This window comes from Seriola dumerili, unplaced genomic scaffold (genome assembly GCF_002260705.1).
Source record: "Seriola dumerili isolate Sdu_G_001 unplaced genomic scaffold, Sdu_1.0 BDQW01005691.1, whole genome shotgun sequence".
NCBI lineage: Eukaryota > Metazoa > Chordata > Actinopteri > Carangiformes > Carangidae > Seriola > Seriola dumerili.
Genome location: NW_019179946.1, coordinates 157,940 through 175,811, shown reverse-complemented (window position 1 = coordinate 175,811; position 17,872 = coordinate 157,940). Strand labels below are relative to the sequence as shown.

Genomic DNA, 17,872 nt, shown 5'->3' with positions numbered 1-17,872 from the left:
TTGATCACTCTGCTGGTGATATTTGCTGACAATACTCACACTATCAAGTGGAGCATGTGAGTAGTGGGATGAACTGTCCTAAATGTAGGTAAAATAAGAATTAACACCATATTTTCATATGTGACAATATAGTGACCTCAGATGGAAGATTACTAAACTGCAACAGGCACAGCAGAGGGATAATGATACAAACTGGCTCAATGAAGCTCAATTTCTACTGGATGATACACATTCACTTAAAAAGGTGCAGCAGATCTCTGCAGGTTTGTTGTGTCTCTTCCTAAAATGCCACTTGGACTCTTGTGCTTCATTTTCCGTCTCTCTCTTTCACCTTGAGGAGTTGCATCGTTTTATTCAGTGGTATGCCATGAGATGTGAGAAAGCTCTTTCTCTGTGCAGCCCTCTGAGACATACCTGTGATGGAGGACGGCATAAACACACCCGAATCTACCTGAAGAGAACCACCATCCCCGGCTGGATGTATTCCTGAGCGAAGCCTCGGGGCATTACCTGGTGTGACACGTTCTTTGAAGACTTGCAGTATTTAATATCGCAAAGCAGACAGGCATGGAGAGACGGGCCTGTGCAGACTCATCATAATGTCATCACGCATGTTTTTATGTACAAAGTGATGACAGCAGTGTCAGCGTACACAAGGGAAAAAGGCAATTAGGGCCAAAGGATGTGAATGTGCTAGCATGCTGGAAACAAAGCCCTGTGGGCTTTCTGCACCTTAATGAGACAACAGGGAATTATTTTGTTTATATGTTTATGCTTCTTGACACTATGACAGAAATGTTAGATGAAAGAGACAATGAAAAATAAATCTAAATCCAAAACTCACAGAATATATATATTTTTTAATAATAACCAGTCTTAGCAACTCATAAAAAACAAAATATAAAAATATAGCAGCTCAAAGTAGAACTACAAGTCAAACTTTTGGAAATATATAGAAAGGCAAGCTCTCTGGAAAGAAGGTATGTATTTAATATAGGTAAGACAGCTGTATGTTTAATTAGTGCACTAGCTTATAGAGAACATAAGCCAATATACTTTTAAATAAACTGCAAACTACAGTAGCTGGCTTGTATTATTTCAACTAAACACAGTTCCTTTAAAGCAGAGCCTTTTTTTTTTTAACACGTGAACCACAACAGACATGCCTGAGATTTGTCTTAAATGCATAGGATGGTTAGTAAAAAGAAACCCTCATCAAGGCATGACTTGTAAGAAGCTGAACAAAAGTCAGATTTTTCTTTCTCAGATTGTTTAGTTTGAAGGATTTTACCGTGTTACTGCTATTAAAGTGAATGTAGAAGGACTTTACTTTGGTTTTGCTCAGCGCTCTCTGTGGTTCCTTTAGCCCACGTGAAAAGATGGGCTGACCTTTTCCTTGTCGTTGTTTCCTAACCCTTAAAGTTCTGAAATATCTCTGCAGCGTCCAACCAGGACCTGAAGCAGGCCAGGCCTCGGTCTCTGATCTGCTTCCTGCCCTTGTCTGTGATCACATCACCGTTCTCCTTCACGATCACCAGTTTGGGCACCGCTGTGATCTTGTAGCGTTGCTTCAACTCACTGAGAGGCGGAGAAGAGAGACAAGGACACATTATTATAAAAAAAGACACCTGGAATCAACGACTGCTCTGCTGCTTCTACTCTGTGAAAAAAAAAAAGAGTACTAGACCTGACAGTAAAGTACATTTACTCAAGTACAGTACTTGTACACAAATCTGAGGGACTTTAGCATTTCTATTTAACACAACCTTTATACTTCAATTCTACATTTAAGAGAAAAAGATTGTAATTTTTTACTCCACCACATTTATCTGACAGATGGAGAGTTGGTAGTTGCTTTGCTGATTAAGATTTTAAAATGCTACAATGAGCATATACAGTAGTAAAGTAAACCACCCGACAGTATATAAGACAGCTAGATTCTGCTCAGCCTCAGCCTAGAATAACTCAGCCAACAGTGGCCACTTATCCTACATAGTGGACTTTACTTTTATAGTATAAGTAAATTTAACAGTATTGGAATGTTATAAAAATCAATCTTCTGATTATAATATATATATATATATATATATATATAAATACCCATTGATTTCCAAGAGCTAAGGTGACATCTTCAAACTGCAACAGTCCACAACCCAAACATATTTAGTGTACAATCAAAATTGACAAAGAAAAGCAGCAAAATCCCCAAAGTGGAGAAGCTGAAACCAACAAATATTTGGCATTTCTGCTTGAGGGTTATGAAATACTGTATTTTTTTTATTTACTACATTTATCTGATAACTATGGCTCTGAGATTTCATATTTTATATACTGTGATTTATTGTTGATCAATGGTTTCACTTATTTTTCAAGCATAAATGCCAACAGACATCAATTTGTACTCTGGAACACTGTGACTCTGCAATTTTTGAGATTGCTTTTTAAATTGAGTGATTAATCAAGAAAATAAGCAGCAGATTAATTAAATAATGAAAATAATCATTAGTTAGAGCGCTATCTGAGATTATAATACTCACTGACATAACACTGACATGGTTCAATGTTGCCTTCATAATGTGTGCTTTTGATACTTCAAGCACATTTGACACATCAAGTCTATACTTCTACCTGATTGAATGCAGGACTTTTATTGTGGTAATCCTATGTCTACTTAAGAAAATGTAGTACTTTCTTCCACCACTGATGCTTGATCTACATAAGAGGATAAGCATTTGGTACTGTACATACACAGACAGATTTAATTAGGATTAGATTCTCTAATAAACAACATACAAATATTTGTCACATATTTGTCCAAATATTCACAAATAAAAAAACAAACAAAAAGCAAATATTCAATCCAACCTGGGACCTGGACACTCAATAAAAAAAAATGTATATATGTATAGAAAGAATATATAAATTGAAATCAAATAAAGCACAAGATTAACATTGAATAGACCAGTCTTAAAGTCACTTTCAGACTAATGCGGGAGGAAGTTTAAACCTAATCCCTGAGAGGGTGACCCACATAAGCATTTTACATAAGCTGGAGCACAGCCTTATAAGCTGTATAGACAATAGTGTTAAATCCTAATGAGATATAAGACAAATAAAGCACAACTAATTGCAGCTAATTATATTTTTGACATATGTTGAGCTCAAAATCTCTGTGAAGAATATTGAAGAGAAAGTGAGAGAGCAAAGGGAAACTTTCTAAGTTAAATAACCAAAACTCCATTGACTTTTCATCAAATTTTAATACTAACTGTTTGTAGTCATCCGTCCAGGGCAGAGCAAGCCAGTCTCCGTGCATATCATGATAATATTCAACCATATCATCGCTCGACTTGTCAGAAGAGACAAAAACTATTTCAAACTGAGCAGGAGGTTCACTCTCTTCAACCAGCTCCGTGTAGAAATCACACAGGATGGGTGTGAAGTCCCGACAAGGCGGACACCATCCTGCAGAAAAGTAGATCCCCACCACTTTATTCCTCAACGCCTCTTCGGAGTCGACGAAATCCCCGTCTTTATTCAGGAGTGTCCGCCCGGCAAATACCTCTACCATGTCTGCTAACCCCTCAGACAGACTCAGACTTCAAGTTAAAGAATCCGGGAGGTTTGACAGCTCTAACTGTAGTTTTAGCTCATTTCCCCCGTTTAGTTTCAACACCTCGACGCTGTTCTTCAGTAGAAGTGGTAATTCTTTGAATGAAGAAGGTTCCTCTAACTTTTACCTTTCAGTAAAAGCTACTTACAACCAATCCCGATAATCACCTGTGGGCCAATGAGGACACGAGAGGACGGTGTTGTGGTTCGTTAACCACGTGGGTTTCAGGAGGGGAAAGCTGCTGCTTATAATCATACATCCAAGAGCGGAAGCGGCAGCAGCAGCAGCAGCAGCACGACATCTCGCAGCACTTTCGGGCAGCACACACTCACGCATGCGTAGTTTTGTTTTGTGTTTCGTTTTGTGCGTTTTAAAAAAAAAAATCACTCAACAAACATTTCAGGCTTTGTATCTTAAAACATACAAGCAAATTGCCAATTATCTAAGCAGAAGAAACCTTAACATTTATATAAAAAGCAAAAAATAAATAAAATATTGATTGGAATTATAATATATAGAACCACAGCTATAGAAAATCAAAAAAGAAAACAAAAATAAATACTCAGTAAATAAAATTAACAAATTAATTAAAATAGCCTAATAATTATAAGAACAACATTATAGAAAAAAGTAAGAAAAGGAAAAAATAAATGAATGAATTACTAAACAAACAAAAATTAACACAACTACAACATAGGGAAAAAGGAAAACAAACAAATTAATAAATAAAATAAACTTGTGAATTAAAATAATGACATACAAGAACAATATTTAAGAGGAAAAAAATTTATAAACATTATAAATGAAATAAATATATGAATGAAAAACAATTATGGATAAGCAGCACTTACAGAAAAAAGAAAATAAAATCTAACCAATCCAACCAGCGAAGGCAGCAACCATTAGCCAATCAGAGGCAGTGTAGGGCGGGTCATGTCAACTCTATATAGTAGGGTTCGTAAATTTACATCCGGCTGCTGCAGCATCGATAGCTAATCACAGGATAAAGTCGCAATGGAGGAAAGCGTATTGCAGATTTTGTTTTTTTGGCAAACCACCAGCTAAAGAGAGCACAAATGAAGTCCAGCCTTTGCAGGAGAGCAGCTCCACCAGCATCGTTTTCGTTTGGTCGTAATTTTTCCTCGGGGACGAGGATCCTGCTGTTAACAGGTGTCAGGCTAGGATTGACTTGGCGGCATTTGAAAAGCCTCCTCAGCCACCCAACGTCAGTTTTCCGGCCAGACGTTTTGGGAAAGAAACTTTCAGGCGTGTATTCACACGAACTCGGTTTGCTAAATGGAAGTGGCTTCATTACGTGGCGCAGTGTGGTCCGGTTGTGTGTTTTGCCTGCGTGAAGAGGCAACAGAGGGAAACCTGTTGAATCGGCGCCCCTTCACCTTCCCGAGGAGCAGGACCCAGGCCGCCCTGACCTCTAGCCAAAATGCTAGGCGACTTTACCAGAGAGTCTCGTGTCACAGTTCAAGTTGAAGAAACATGTCTATCTAACCTCCATCCACAAACAAACAAACAAACAAACAAACAAACTCACTCTGTTTACAGTAGCTTAAAAACTCATAGTTATGTGGCCTCATCCAAGCGGGCCTTCTCCGCCTTGCGTCGAGTGAAAACATGGCTACGCAACACCATGACCCAGGAGCTTGGATGTATTATAATACCCAAGAGAGACAAATTACCTCCTACTTGATGCATGTCCACACTGACATTTTTAACTCATTGGACATCCATGCGATGATGCTAGACTTTCCACAACATCTGAGCGGAAGGCCACATTTGGATTATTATAACTACTGGAGCACATTGTCTGCAGCTCAAGGTAAATTGTTTGGTTTAAGCTGCCGCCGAGCAGTTTAATTAGTTTGAACATCACACTGATATACCTTTGTTGAAAAAATGTGCGTATTTGAATATGTTCTTGTGTGGCGTGCGCAATGTGCCTTTGGACATGTGTATTGCAATGTTTGGCATTATTGTGAGCTATTTTTGTACCATAGCATTAGAGTCCTTTTTTATAGACCTGGCTGCTGCTGTTGTTACTGCTGCTATTTTTTGGTGTGTGTGTATTATTGTAGGCCTATGTTGTATTTGTATGGGTTGTATTGTATAGGTTGGGGTAAAATACTCCTCCCAATACAGCCGCCCCAAGTTAAAACATCTCGCGGCCCGATGAAGTATAATAAGTAAACAAGAGTTTAATGTGCAATGATAAACAAGTTCTAAGGTAAAATGACCACAAATTTATAGAAAATCAATGTGTCTGAATTATTGTAGGAACAGTTTCATTTCACATTTAGAAAACAACTAAAACAGTTGTGTGTGGAGGTCAGTGCGCTTCCTTGTCTCTACAAGAGAAAGCACTCAGGTCATTTGGAAAGAAACCCGGCCACTCCCTTCTTGTTGAGCTTTTGCTGCCTATTAGTGGAGTCAACGGCTGTGTTGAAAGACTGAAGGGACTTTTTTTTTTTTGTTATCAAGGAATTCTTCTCTCCAAAACAATTTCCAACAACATGACCTCTAATTCCAATTTATCCAACATGCGACGGCTGGTAGAACAACTGAAGCTTGAGGCCAGCGTGGAGCGCATCAAGGTAAAGCAAAAGAAATTAACAGAAGATGATATCTTTAAAGAGCATTACAGTTTGGGGTCTACTAACCTTTTTTTCTTGATTTATTTATTTATTTTTACATTACTAAATATGAGTACTGCCCCACTGTATTAGGTGTAACACATTACAATATGATGTTTTGCTTCTATTTTATAGAAAATATTAATTTTGTATGAGCAAGAGTAAAGCACTTACTAAGCCATTAATAAGAATTACTTTGTCACCAGGTTGTGAAAAGCATTAATGAGTCATTAATAAATTGTAAAATAAGTCACCATGTCTACATTTATAAATTTTGATAAGTAATTAAAGTCTCACAGGTTTCTCACTTTCTAATAACATCTTGTTTGCTGTTGTTAATGTTAACAAGTCATCAATAGAATGCTTTATGTTGTCTCCATTCATAAATACATTTTTAAAAATCATTGATAAAAAAAAATCTTATTGTAATCCATCAAGTTGGCAGCTGTACATGTTAAAAGGCTGATTATATAGGGACTTTGGTCCAAATCTATGAATCCATTAATAAATGCATATAAACCCTTTACAAAGAGTGACTTATTAGAAAGTGATACCACATAAACAAACATCTTTGTTTGTGTACCCAGGTGTCTCAGGCAGCTGCAGAGCTCCAGCAGTACTGTCTGCAGAACGCAGGCAAAGACGCCCTTCTGGTCGGAGTCCCCACAGGCAGCAACCCCTTCAGAGAACCACGCTCCTGTGCTGTAGTGTGAAGGTCAGGGTCCACAAAATTTGTAAGTAAACACCTGTTACCTATGTTGCTGAATTTCAAATGAAGAATAAAAAGTTTTGCACTTTCTGCAGAGGAAGAAGAGGTGGACACATGTGGCATCTTACCCACAGAAGAAAAGAATGTTTTGTTTTTTTAGACATTTTTATATGATTTTAATGTGATGTTTTTGAAAAAAAAACATTCAAAATGAACATTTGTTTTCAAATAAATGTCTTGTTTTATTGTATATCGATTAAAAATTTTTAACACATTAAAAGTCATTATGTACTTCATGTTAGTCTTTATTTTGAATACCTTTTGAAATCTAGTGCTGTATAAGTGTGATCACTACTTTACACAGTTGGCAGTTGCAGAGTCATATAGCGATTATCTATGGCTTATACAAAGCGGATGTTTATAGCCAGGCTCTAAATTACACCCTGGAATCTCATGGCGTCAGAGCTTCCTGATGTTCAGTCTAAGTTAGAAGCTCAGCCAGAGAGAGGAAACTGGCTCTTCCTGTCCAAAACTGCAAAGACACTAAACACAGAGTTACACTTCAATCAGCCTTTGAGCTTTTTAAAGCTTTTTGGACGTATTAATACCCTTACCTTAACATCAAGGCTATGATGGATTAGAAATAGACGATGAAACATCATAGTATCGAAATTGGATTATATGAATCATGTTGCCCCCTTTTTTTTTTTTTTTTTTTTTTTTGTGAGTTGTGCTTAGTCATTTAAATCGGCACGTTTATTTTATTTATTCGTATATACTGTTTAACATGGATCTTGTTCTATAGATATATAAAGATATCGATTCCCCCAGAAAGAAAACATCTAAATCAGCATAACAGAGGTCTAGCCAGTCATGAGATGGCTCTCTACTTTGTCACTTCCTTTTCCTCTCAGTACACTTCTGGACGAGTCTCAATAGTCTTCCCATTTTAATGCTTCCTCACACAACAACCTTTGTTTGACTATAGCTTATACCACACTGAGAGGATGAGATGCTCCTCCTTTTGGCCACTTGAGAATAAAATAATGTTTATGTTGCGATTTAAAATGGAATGGGTACAAAAAATTTTAACATCTGAAATATGAAATGTATCTTAAATAACAATATTATAACAAGCTCTGTTATGTTCTCCCTTATATTTTATATTTCTTTGCCAAATGGGTTGTCTGTTTGTCATATGTAGATTTAAATCACATGAAAGGCATCAGAAAGGCCCAGAGAGGTTTAATTATAAACTTAACTATAACTTTAGCTGTTGTCATTTTAGTTGGCAATACAGAGGTATTGTAAAAATCAAAGCTTAGAAAAGGCTCTCATACAAACTAAGGGTACAATTCTAGGTGTTGGAAGATATGTTGAAAGTATTTATTTAATTCATGATGGGACATGTCAACTTATGCCATCTGCTGGTCATGTTTAGAGACTAAAAATATCAGCATTCAGTTTTTCCAAGGCAGCATAACCAGTGGTGGAAGATGCACTTCATGTTCAGTAAAAGTAACAATACCCCAGAGTGGAAATACTCAATTATGGAATGGAAGTTCAGCTCTGCGTTGAAAATGTTACTTGGGTACAAGTATGTAAGTAGTATCAACAAAATGTAATTAAAGTATCAACAGTTAGAGTATCCAGTTTCAAAAAAAGGCCCATGTGAGTGTTACACTATTAAATATTATGGTATAAGGTCATTATCACTGATGCATTCATGTGTCATCAGCAATGCAGTAACAATGCATCATATGTTTTGTCTGTAGACAACTACAGCGGTCAGATAAAAGTAGTGGAATAAAGGAAAATATTCCCCGCTGCAATGTATTGAAACAAAAGTATAAGGTGTCATGAAATGGAAACACCCAGGTAAAGTACACAGATTAGTTGTAACCACTTGAACTTTCACATTGAACTTTCTTCCAGTTCAATCATACTCTGCAGGAGTCAGTCCAGACCAACAACAAGTCCAGATGTTGCAGCAGTGTTACTCAGTGTCTCCTACATTTATCTACTTTCTGTTGGTGCAGGGACCTGCAAAACTCAGTTCAGTCTGTTCCTCTGTAAGACAATGCAGTGGAAAGTATGTCTTCTTAAATGCTTTGCTGTTAAACAGGTTGCTGTTTGCTGTCAATGACTGCTCCTCCTGTCACTTCATTAAGAAAAGGAAAGTCAGGTATAAAGGTGCAGTTGTTCTTTGACGAGGAAACAACTTGAGCAGCTTGAATGGAGTGGTATTCTCCTTTAAAGGTGTGGGCGGGGAGCAGAGAGCAGAGTTGGGTTTCGGTGCCACCCCCTTTTCTATTCTCATACACACTGTAGTTGCAGTCCAGTCACAGTCCAGGGAGCAACCTTGGGCTGTATGTGTGCTTTGGTTATAGCCTCAAGCTCTCCTGTCTGACTATGAGCTTAACTGCCATCAATGAAGGACCACAATACGACCCGCCACTGGGAAACTTTCACAGCTTGTCCACACTTTTTTCAAAGGTCATTGACCTCTGAGAAATGACTGATCCAGTTTGACTTCTACTCGCCAATGACACTGAACTTTCATGTGCACATGAGCACTTATATGAAGTGAGGAGATGGCCAAGGTGTACAGACTCTATGTGGGAATACTAACAGGTAAGGTTTACTGTTGTTTTATCCTTTTACTTGAATCAGTGTTCACCTTCCCCTATGAACAGAGGGCTGGTTTACAGTATAATAATGTAGATATTATCATAGTAGGGTTAGGGCCTCAAGACAGACACAAAGTGTTTTTTACCTATAATTACATGTGATAAATTTTTACACGTTCCTAGTGACAGTTTACTTTTCTAGGGAAACACAGAAACACATCATTGGATTGGTTTATCCTATATCGTTTTGATAGCTGGCTCACTTTACACCTGATGTGTAATGCAGCCACATCAGGTTTGAAGCGGGTGCTCAACTGCTACAGAAGACTTAAGTGTCGGTTAATGATTGAATGAAGAGTCCACACACCAGCAATATATCTGTTGTGATTACTAATCATTGTCAAAACAGGCTTTGCTAATGTGGAATGAAATATGTCATTTGGGAAATATCCTCATATATATATATATAAAGGTTTATACAATGCTGGTTGTGTAATTAAAGTGCTTTGAGAGTGACCAGAACAGTCAGTATGGTTTGTGTTTAGAGTGGTAGAGGTGTGTGTTGTATTGAAATGGGTTTACTGAGACAGAAGTGGGTGTGAACAGGGGAAATATAAGGCTCAGTGCCATCATGACTCACCAGCACCAATAAATCATATTGTGATCATGTTTTTTTTCCCCATTATCTCTTACATAGCTCCTACATAGTAGGTCACAAATTGATTAAAATGTTCGAGCATTGTGCACATATCTGTTTGTTGTGGTGGTCTGTTTGTGTGTGTGATGGGCTTTTGTGCATTTGTATTTGTGGCTGCAGCTCTGGCCTTATGCAAACACTGCCTGGCACAGGGGAATGCCACTGAGGAGTCTGCCAATCGAACTGTGTCCCACTGTCATCGCCATGGCAACAGAGACAATTGCACAGGTAGATATGGACAGGAGGTGAGGGGCGGTTCCTTCATGGTGTCATAAATGGTTGGCTGCTTTGAGGGTTTAAGGTGGAGGTTTAATAGAAGAATGGGTAAAGCACGGTTGTGGATATAAACATGCAAACACACCTGTGCACAGACACACCTCACAGGAAAGAAAGAAAATGAGAAAAATACAGAGGTAGAGGCAGGTAATTGTGGAGGAGTCATATTCCAGGCTGCCCAGAGACCAGAACTGAGTCCCACCAGCTTATCATAAATCCATCACTAAGTTTGAACAAATCCTTCCGAAGTTCTTAGTAACTACAAGTTAGTTTCAAACCAGTGACTTTTAAATCTGCTTGTTAGCTACCAAAGACTTTAGTAATGTGTGAATTGGTTGCTTGGAAGTATCTGTAGTGCTGTCTGATCAAGAGCAATGAACTATGCAAACAAGTCAAGTCAATGTAGCATCACAAGCTATTACACTGTAAATTCAGAAAGTACTTCAACCCCTTCACTTTTTGCAAATTGTATTAAATTGCAGCCTTATCATCAATCTACACTCAATACCCTATAATTACAAAGTGAAAACAGAATTTTTTATATAAGTATTGAAACCTTTGCTATACACTTGAAATTTAGTTCATTTGCCTCCCATTTCTCTTAAACATCTTAAAGATGTTTCTACATCTTCGTTGTAGTCCACCTGTTGTTAGGGTTTCAATTAATTGGACATGATTTGGAAAGGGACATTCCTGTCCATATAAGGTCTCACAGCTGACAATGTAGATCAGAGCAAAAACCGAGCCATGAGGTCATAGGAACTGCCTGCAGAGCACAGACAGGATTGTGTCAAGGCACAGATCTGAAGAAGGCTAAAGAAACATTTCTGCTGCAGTGAAGGTTCCCAGGAGCACAGTGGCCTCCATAATTCTTACATGGAAGAAATTTGGAACAAACAGGATTCTTCCTAGAGCTGGCTGCCTGTCCAAACTGAGCAATCAGGGGAGAAGGGCCTTGGTGGTGACCAGATACCCAATGGTCAGTCTGGCTGACCAGAGATCCTGTGTGGAGATGGGAGAAGCCAGAAGGATCCATCAGTGGAGTTTTTGAACATCCATCTAAAGCGCTCTCAGATATGAGAAACAAGATTCTCTGCTCTGATGGAACCCAGTTTTAACAGTTTGGCCTCAATTTTAAGTGTCATGTCTGGAAGAAACCAGGCACCACTCATCACCTGCCCAAAAGGATTTAGGTAAAGATGAACACAGCTAAGTACAGAAAGTAATGAAACCTGGTCCCTAAGCACACAGCCACAGACTTTGACTTGAACCCAATCTAACATCCCTGGAAAAACCTGAAAATGGCTGTCCGCCGACAATACCCATCTTCCTGCAGAGAAGAATGGCAGAAAATCCTAAGATCAAGGTGTGCAGAGCCTGTTGCTGCCAAAGGTGCTTCAACTAAGTACAGAGTAAAGTGTTTAAATACTTAGAATGAGATATTTCAGGTTTTCCTAAAAGTTTTATTTTTGTCATTGTGGAACGTTGTTAGAGCTAGGCTAGGTTTGACTCTGCTGGGTATTTGTTGTAACTACTGACAGTTGAATGCCTCATTCGCATCATGCAGGGGGGAAATAATGATGTTTACGACTTATGAGCATTTGTGTCACCAGACAACTCAAAATGGCAGCTTTTTAGTCTTCTTGTGATACTGATACTTATTCATTACTGGAGATTTCAGCTTTCATAATAGATAAACATCAATAAAACTTAACAGAAAGACACAAACATTAGCTTAATTTCCTCAAAGACCACCTAGCAAACTAACTGTTTTCTTAAAAAAAACACTATTAATGGCTAGGTACTACACAGGAGTGCAAATTGAACTGTATAATTGCAGCGTTCAGTTACCTTTAACAGTGTGTGCTGGCTCTTCCATACTTTTTAGTGCCAAGTCGGATATGGGCTTTAAAACCTTCCCAGTCATAATAATGACTCGGTTGTTGAAGTGAAAACTATTTACAACTGGTGCAAACAAATATTTTTCACCATAAAGGAACCTCCTTATCAAATTACTCAACATTTTGATTGATTGATTGATTGATGTACTCATCTAGGTTAACTCATCAATAAAGCATTTTAAACATATGCGTTTCCCAAGCTATCCCTTTAAACTTTGTAACTGGATATTTTTCTTTTCAGCACCGAGGCCACGGCAGCAAGCCGAATATCATGTTTCGACTAACAACTGAAGCGCTCTCATTGATGTCACCTGAACAGCAGTATTGCTTTACGAGCTCGTTTGAAAAGATAATCTCCCGGGAATGGGTTGTAAAGATAGCGGCGGCCTGTGGCATGAGAAGCACTATATGCAACTGGTGGTCAGAAGTTCAGCATTATGGCCCACTAGCAGCTGCGGGGTGTGTTTTAGTGTGTGTTTGTGAGTAGGCTAGGGAAGAAAGGAAAGGGGACACAGACGAGGAGAATGGAAATTTTAATTATATCCCAACTGTATTATGTGTTTCATTTAGTGAAGAATTATATTAATTGAAAAGTGTGATTAATTAGACCTTGATGTCACCAGGCTTTTTCTGGCACTGAATGATCAGGCTTCCTCTCGGGATCGTATTGCGAAGTTTCTATTTATAATATCAGGCCATGCCAGGAGGGGAGGGTGCAAGTTCGAGAAGCACGCTGACAAAACATGACACAGTTAAAGAAATAGATCAACATTTTTGGAAATTTGCTTTTTGTTTATTGCCAAAAGTTAGTTGAGATGTCATTACACTAAATGGAGATTGTGTCAAGAAAAACATCATTCATCACTTGTTTCAGTAAATGCTCAAAAACAACATATGCTTATGTTCAAGTAAGCTGTCTAGCAACTGTAATGCTTACTATGTGACTTTTAACAGGAATTCATGGTCAGGATTTTCCTAACTTACCTGATCACACCTTAACCATAATGGTATCAGATCCAAAAGAGGTTTAATTTTTTAAATGGCAATCAGGTAAGAAAGCATCTGTGGCGTGATTAACTTAGCTTATAAAGATTGAAAACAGGGGAAACAGCTAGCCTCCACCTAACAGCAAAGGTGCAGTTTTACAAGGGCTTATGTTGTGGACTATTTCTTGGCCAGGAGCAGACGTGTTAATTTGTGAGCCTCAGAGGTGCTTGAAGATGTCCAGACTAACTGATTCCCCTGTTAGTCTGGACAGTAACACATTTGACGACACTAATTTTAAATGTCTGTATTTACACTTCAAAAATCATCATGTAATTTGCAATGGGATACCGAAACTTTTGTATCCTTCCATATACTGTGAACCTTAACTGAGGTGACGTAACTGAAGTGCTGCACTCATCTGAAACAAATTTTAAAATGTGCCGGTTAATTTCTCCAGCAGACACAACAGATACGGGACAGTGGAATGGCCACTTCTCAAAATGTCCCGAGGAACTAGTTCACTACTGTGTCCACGGAGAGTGCCGTTACATTAAAGAACAGAAGGCACCATCTTGCAGGTGAGAAACCTCCACTACAAAAAATGGAAATGATGACTGGGAACTGTACAGAGTTAGATATAACTTTGTAAAAAAGGACAGGAAGGAGAAACTTGGCAACAAAGAAGGAGTAAGATGATCTCATTACAGATAGGATGAGAGCGAAACTGTTTCTTGTTTGTTATGTTCCTGCGCTGGGTTTGGAATGGTACAGTACATTCTGACGAATTTAGAGAAGAAAACAGATGTTTGTGAGGAAAACTGTCACAAAATCATGTGAAAATGAAAGCCATTAAAGTTATTTTTTTCCTTCCTTGTCTCAGGTGTCAGGGTGGTTTCGTTGGCCCCAGGTGTGAATATGTGGACTTGGACTGGCGGATCGGCGAGAAACGACAAATCATCATTGCCTGCGTCATTGCAGGGCTTGTTTTCCTCATTCTGCTCATTGTATTCATTTGCATCTGTTCACAGTAAGGCTTTGTGTGTGTGTGTGTGTGTGTGTGTGTGTGTCTGTGTGTGTGTCTGTGTGTGTGTGTGTGTGTGTGTGTTGCTCCTGAGCTAAGAGGAACAGTTTGACATTTTGGGAACTATATTTGTTCATGCTCTTGCCCAGAGTGAGAGAAGATCAAGACCACTCACATGTCTGAACGGTAAGGTAGCTGGAGCCAGACAGTTAGCGTAGCTTAGCATTAAGATTAGACACAGAGAGAAAAAGCTAGCCTAGCTCTGTGCTAAAGTAAATAATAACACATTACATCTGGTTTGTTTAATTCATACAAAATTGAAGTGTGAAAATTACAAACTGTGGTTTTACAGAGGGTCAGAGGTGAATACTACAATACCCATGAGCCTTGGCCACCTTAGCATTGCTATGCAGAATCAGAGGTGTGTTTTGTAGTGAAGTTTATGAACAAAACATGGCGCCATAGCTGCTGAATTAATCCACCACTGAGCCAGAATTCAAAAGTGAATTTGATATAAGCTTCAGGTTTTAAAATCTGTTTTCCCAGCACTGTGATCTTAAGCCTCCTCCCATTGTTAGCGGCGCACCCAAAGCTAGCTGCTTTCCCCTGCCTCTAATCTTTATGCTAAGCTAAGCTATCTGGCTGCTGGCTGTAGCTTCATATTTACCGCACAGACGTAAAGTTATCTAACTTTCTACAAGACAATGAACAAACGTTTTTTCCAAACTGTGGAACTATTTCCCTTTAAAATGGATGCTGCGTGATTATTGAACAACTGTGGTTTAGCTATTTCTGCGGTATATAAATGAGAGGTATGTGGGACCTCTATGTGATGATTTTGCTTCTCTGTCAGTCGTAGGTGCAGATTGTGTGGGCGGAGGGGAAGAAGGAGGGAAGAACCAAGGAACGGGACAGAGAAGCTCAGCATGATGGATACCAGAGCAACACACACAACGTTAACGCCAGACTCAACAGAGCCACCTCACACAAATACAGTATGAGGAGTGTGTATAAGTACGTGTGCGTCCACAAGTCTGGGGATTGTTTAGATATGAGGGATTTTGCCCGTCATGTGACAGCGGCTGCCTTTTGTCTCACAGTGACGGCAGTGTGCTACAGGAGGTGCCTCTGTGCTGGACAGGACTGAGGCGTGCTCTAAGGGGGGCACTTGTGGATAAACTGTGTCTCTGGCTGCGTTAGATCAAGCAGGAGCACAGTTTGTACCGCTTCTCTTAAAGGGCAGCCTTGTCGAAAAGTGCAGAGCAAAGACGATGCCTTCCAGGATTTATAATAAACACAAATTGGAGAAGAGTGTTGGGCTGGCAAGGATGCATTTTTTTCCAATACTGGAGAGCAACAGGCACATGTAGCCTTTCACTGAGTGCTGCTGACTGCACAGCACCAAATGAATTGTTGCTATGTTGGAAAAAAGCTGTGACACCAGCTGGTAGCCAGTGATAAGAGATGATCATGTTTTTGGTCTGCTTTGGAGACACTTAGATGCTAAAAATGAGAGGAAAGGGACTGTGTGAAGATACTCCATGTTCTCTTTAGGGAACTCTTGTCTCGTAAATAAATCATTGAATGTATAGAAATAGCAAAAAAAAAAGTACCAGCAGTACAGTATACTGTAGTCTTGTGTCATATAATTTCTACTTTGTTTACTGCTACTTTTGCTTCAGTGTTTTGTCACAAATACACAGTATTGATATTTCAAAATCTTAATCACAAAATCAAGAGTCATGATCACCTATTCCTCTGTGCACAGCAACGTCTCCATGTAAGCTCACACAGAATATTGTTACTTGTAAACATTAGCAATGCAAGAAGAGCCAAGAAGAGTCTCCTATATTATTAAAGGTTGCAGTTCTGGACTCTTGGGTTGGTTGAGGACAAGGAGAACTTGTGCTGGAGGCTTTTTTGATCTGTATATTTGGAGCCGGTCAGCCTCCGAGCTACAGAGGCAGAACAGCCGAGCCTGTGTGTGGAGGCTCGACTGAGGTGAAAGTGCTCCACTGTATGAGACACTTTCCAAACTGCCAGCCTTTCACTGGTAAAGTGTATCTGTATGTCTGTATCTAAATGTAGAATTAGCAGAGTTAGGAGAAAGTCAGTGAAGTCTGCTCCTGCTGTTTATATGAATAAATATGTCTACTGTACATGTGCTGTCCATTTAAATTATTTTCTCAAACAATTCAGCAGAAAATGTCACAGCTGTAATCTACTGCAATGAAACCCACATCATCACGCAGTGTTTCATAAGGAAAGTTACTCAGTGCCACTTGCCGTTTTCTAAGAAATGCTACTCAACATGACCACAGTCTGTTTTGATCTCATCACAATCCAATGAGCGCCAGTTCACAAGACCAGTGCTGACTTGGACAGAATGCTCCATGAGCTCCACTGTAACCCATGCTCCACATGATCAGTGTCAACCTCATAATTTTAATCGAATACATGCATTATTTACAATATCACTACAGAAACAAATGGGCAAGAAATGTTCACATTAAGTAATGATTATGTAAAGTACAAACACCTTTCCAGGTGACTGTACTTTGGTTATAGTTTTATTGTGTTGCTGTTGTTGCTATGGTGCCATATTACCAGCTTGGAGCCAGCAGTGTAAGCCAACAAATTCCAGTGTGAGAGTGTGAACATAATACAGTGCCGTCCTCTGACATAATGTGATTTAATCTTCCAGGCACAAGGGACTCATCTTGTATCTGACTTTGTCCTTGAAGATAACACTGTTTTAAATGTTATTCTTTAAAATGTGGAATGCAGCCTCTCTGCTAAAGTTCAATGGTGTGTCTGTCTGAGGAACTGGGTTACCTTTAGCTAATTATATGAAGATTTAGAAACAAGATGTTACGTCTTAAGAGGTGCAGATTTTTGTCCCCTTTTTTTTTACCTTTGGACAGAGCCAGGCTAGCTGTTTCACCCAGTCTGCACTCTTTATGCTAAGCTATGCTAACCATCTGCTGGCTGTGGCTTCATACTAGTGTGTACAGACATGAGAGAGTGATCGATTATCTCATTTAACTCTGGGCAAGCGAATAAGCGTATATCCCAAAACTATTCCTTTAAGTTACTGGACAATCCTGTTCATTCTGTTCTTCCCATTAGCTTACCTGCTAGCTGTTCCTTTTATTTTTCAGGGTTTCAGTGATGAATGTATTAATAATGTTTTTTTTTTTTAAATCCCTTTTGAAAGTCTCGTTACTAATTGTTGGGGTCACGGTCTGCTTGAATCTAATGAAAAGGACACATGGCTGCGTGTGTCTTGCAATATGCCCACTTTAATTAATTTCAATCCATCATGGCATCTGTTACTGTGAAGTGCTTTGCTCAAAAGTAAGATCATTTCAAAGCCAATATGAAGTTAAGTTT

The 17,872-nt window shown here is 38.9% G+C and overlaps 3 protein-coding genes across 4 annotated transcripts; 2 read left to right on the top strand and 1 right to left on the bottom strand.

Annotated features, from left to right (window-relative positions):
• Positions 1-847: 847 nt before the first annotated feature.
• nxnl2 (nucleoredoxin like 2) lies at positions 848-3,871 on the bottom strand. The gene is made up of 2 exons (XM_022769834.1): positions 3,270-3,871; positions 848-1,578 (listed from the first exon to the last, which is right to left on the bottom strand). The coding sequence occupies exons 1-2, from the start codon at positions 3,569-3,571 to the stop codon at positions 1,410-1,412; spliced, it is 471 nt and encodes a 156-aa protein (XP_022625555.1). The 5' UTR covers positions 3,572-3,871; the 3' UTR covers positions 848-1,409.
• A 2,179-nt stretch (positions 3,872-6,050) lies between these two features.
• On the top strand, positions 6,051-7,177 carry gng10 (G protein subunit gamma 10). Its single transcript, XM_022769835.1, has 3 exons — positions 6,051-6,219; positions 6,846-6,973; positions 7,063-7,177. The coding sequence occupies exons 1-2, from the start codon at positions 6,139-6,141 to the stop codon at positions 6,969-6,971; spliced, it is 207 nt and encodes a 68-aa protein (XP_022625556.1). The 5' UTR covers positions 6,051-6,138; the 3' UTR covers positions 6,972-6,973; positions 7,063-7,177.
• Positions 7,178-9,314: 2,137 nt separating this feature from the next.
• LOC111239887 (probetacellulin-like) lies at positions 9,315-16,603 on the top strand. Of its 2 annotated transcripts, none has more exons than XM_022769824.1 (5): positions 9,315-9,601; positions 10,415-10,522; positions 13,919-14,036; positions 14,339-14,485; positions 15,333-16,603. In XM_022769824.1, exons 1-5 carry the CDS (start codon positions 9,562-9,564, stop codon positions 15,478-15,480), a joined length of 561 nt encoding a protein of 186 aa, XP_022625545.1. In that variant the 5' UTR covers positions 9,315-9,561; the 3' UTR covers positions 15,481-16,603. The 2 variants fall into 2 exon arrangements, with proteins under 2 accessions (XP_022625545.1, XP_022625544.1); XM_022769823.1 differs by having other exon boundaries at positions 13,916-14,036.
• Positions 16,604-17,872: the final 1,269 nt, after the last annotated feature.

Excerpts from the sequence above, each read along its gene's own strand:
- gng10 (XM_022769835.1), top strand. The coding sequence starts at position 6,139 with ATGACCTCTAATTCCAATTTATCCAACATGCGACGGCTGGTAGAACAA. Across the intron at positions 6,220-6,845 it reads CCAGCGTGGAGCGCATCAAG|GTGTCTCAGGCAGCTGCAGA; the intron begins GTAAAGCAAAAG and ends TTGTGTACCCAG.
- LOC111239887 (XM_022769823.1), top strand. The coding sequence starts at position 9,562 with ATGGCCAAGGTGTACAGACTCTATGTGGGAATACTAACAG. Across the intron at positions 9,602-10,414 it reads CTATGTGGGAATACTAACAG|CTCTGGCCTTATGCAAACAC; the intron begins GTAAGGTTTACT and ends TTGTGGCTGCAG. Across the intron at positions 10,523-13,915 it reads CAACAGAGACAATTGCACAG|CAGACACAACAGATACGGGA; the intron begins GTAGATATGGAC and ends TAATTTCTCCAG.
- nxnl2 (XM_022769834.1), bottom strand. The coding sequence starts at position 3,571 with ATGGTAGAGGTATTTGCCGGGCGGACACTCCTGAATAAAGACGGGGAT. Across the intron at positions 1,579-3,269 it reads TGGACGGATGACTACAAACA|TGAGTTGAAGCAACGCTACA; the intron begins GTTAGTATTAAA and ends TCCGCCTCTCAG.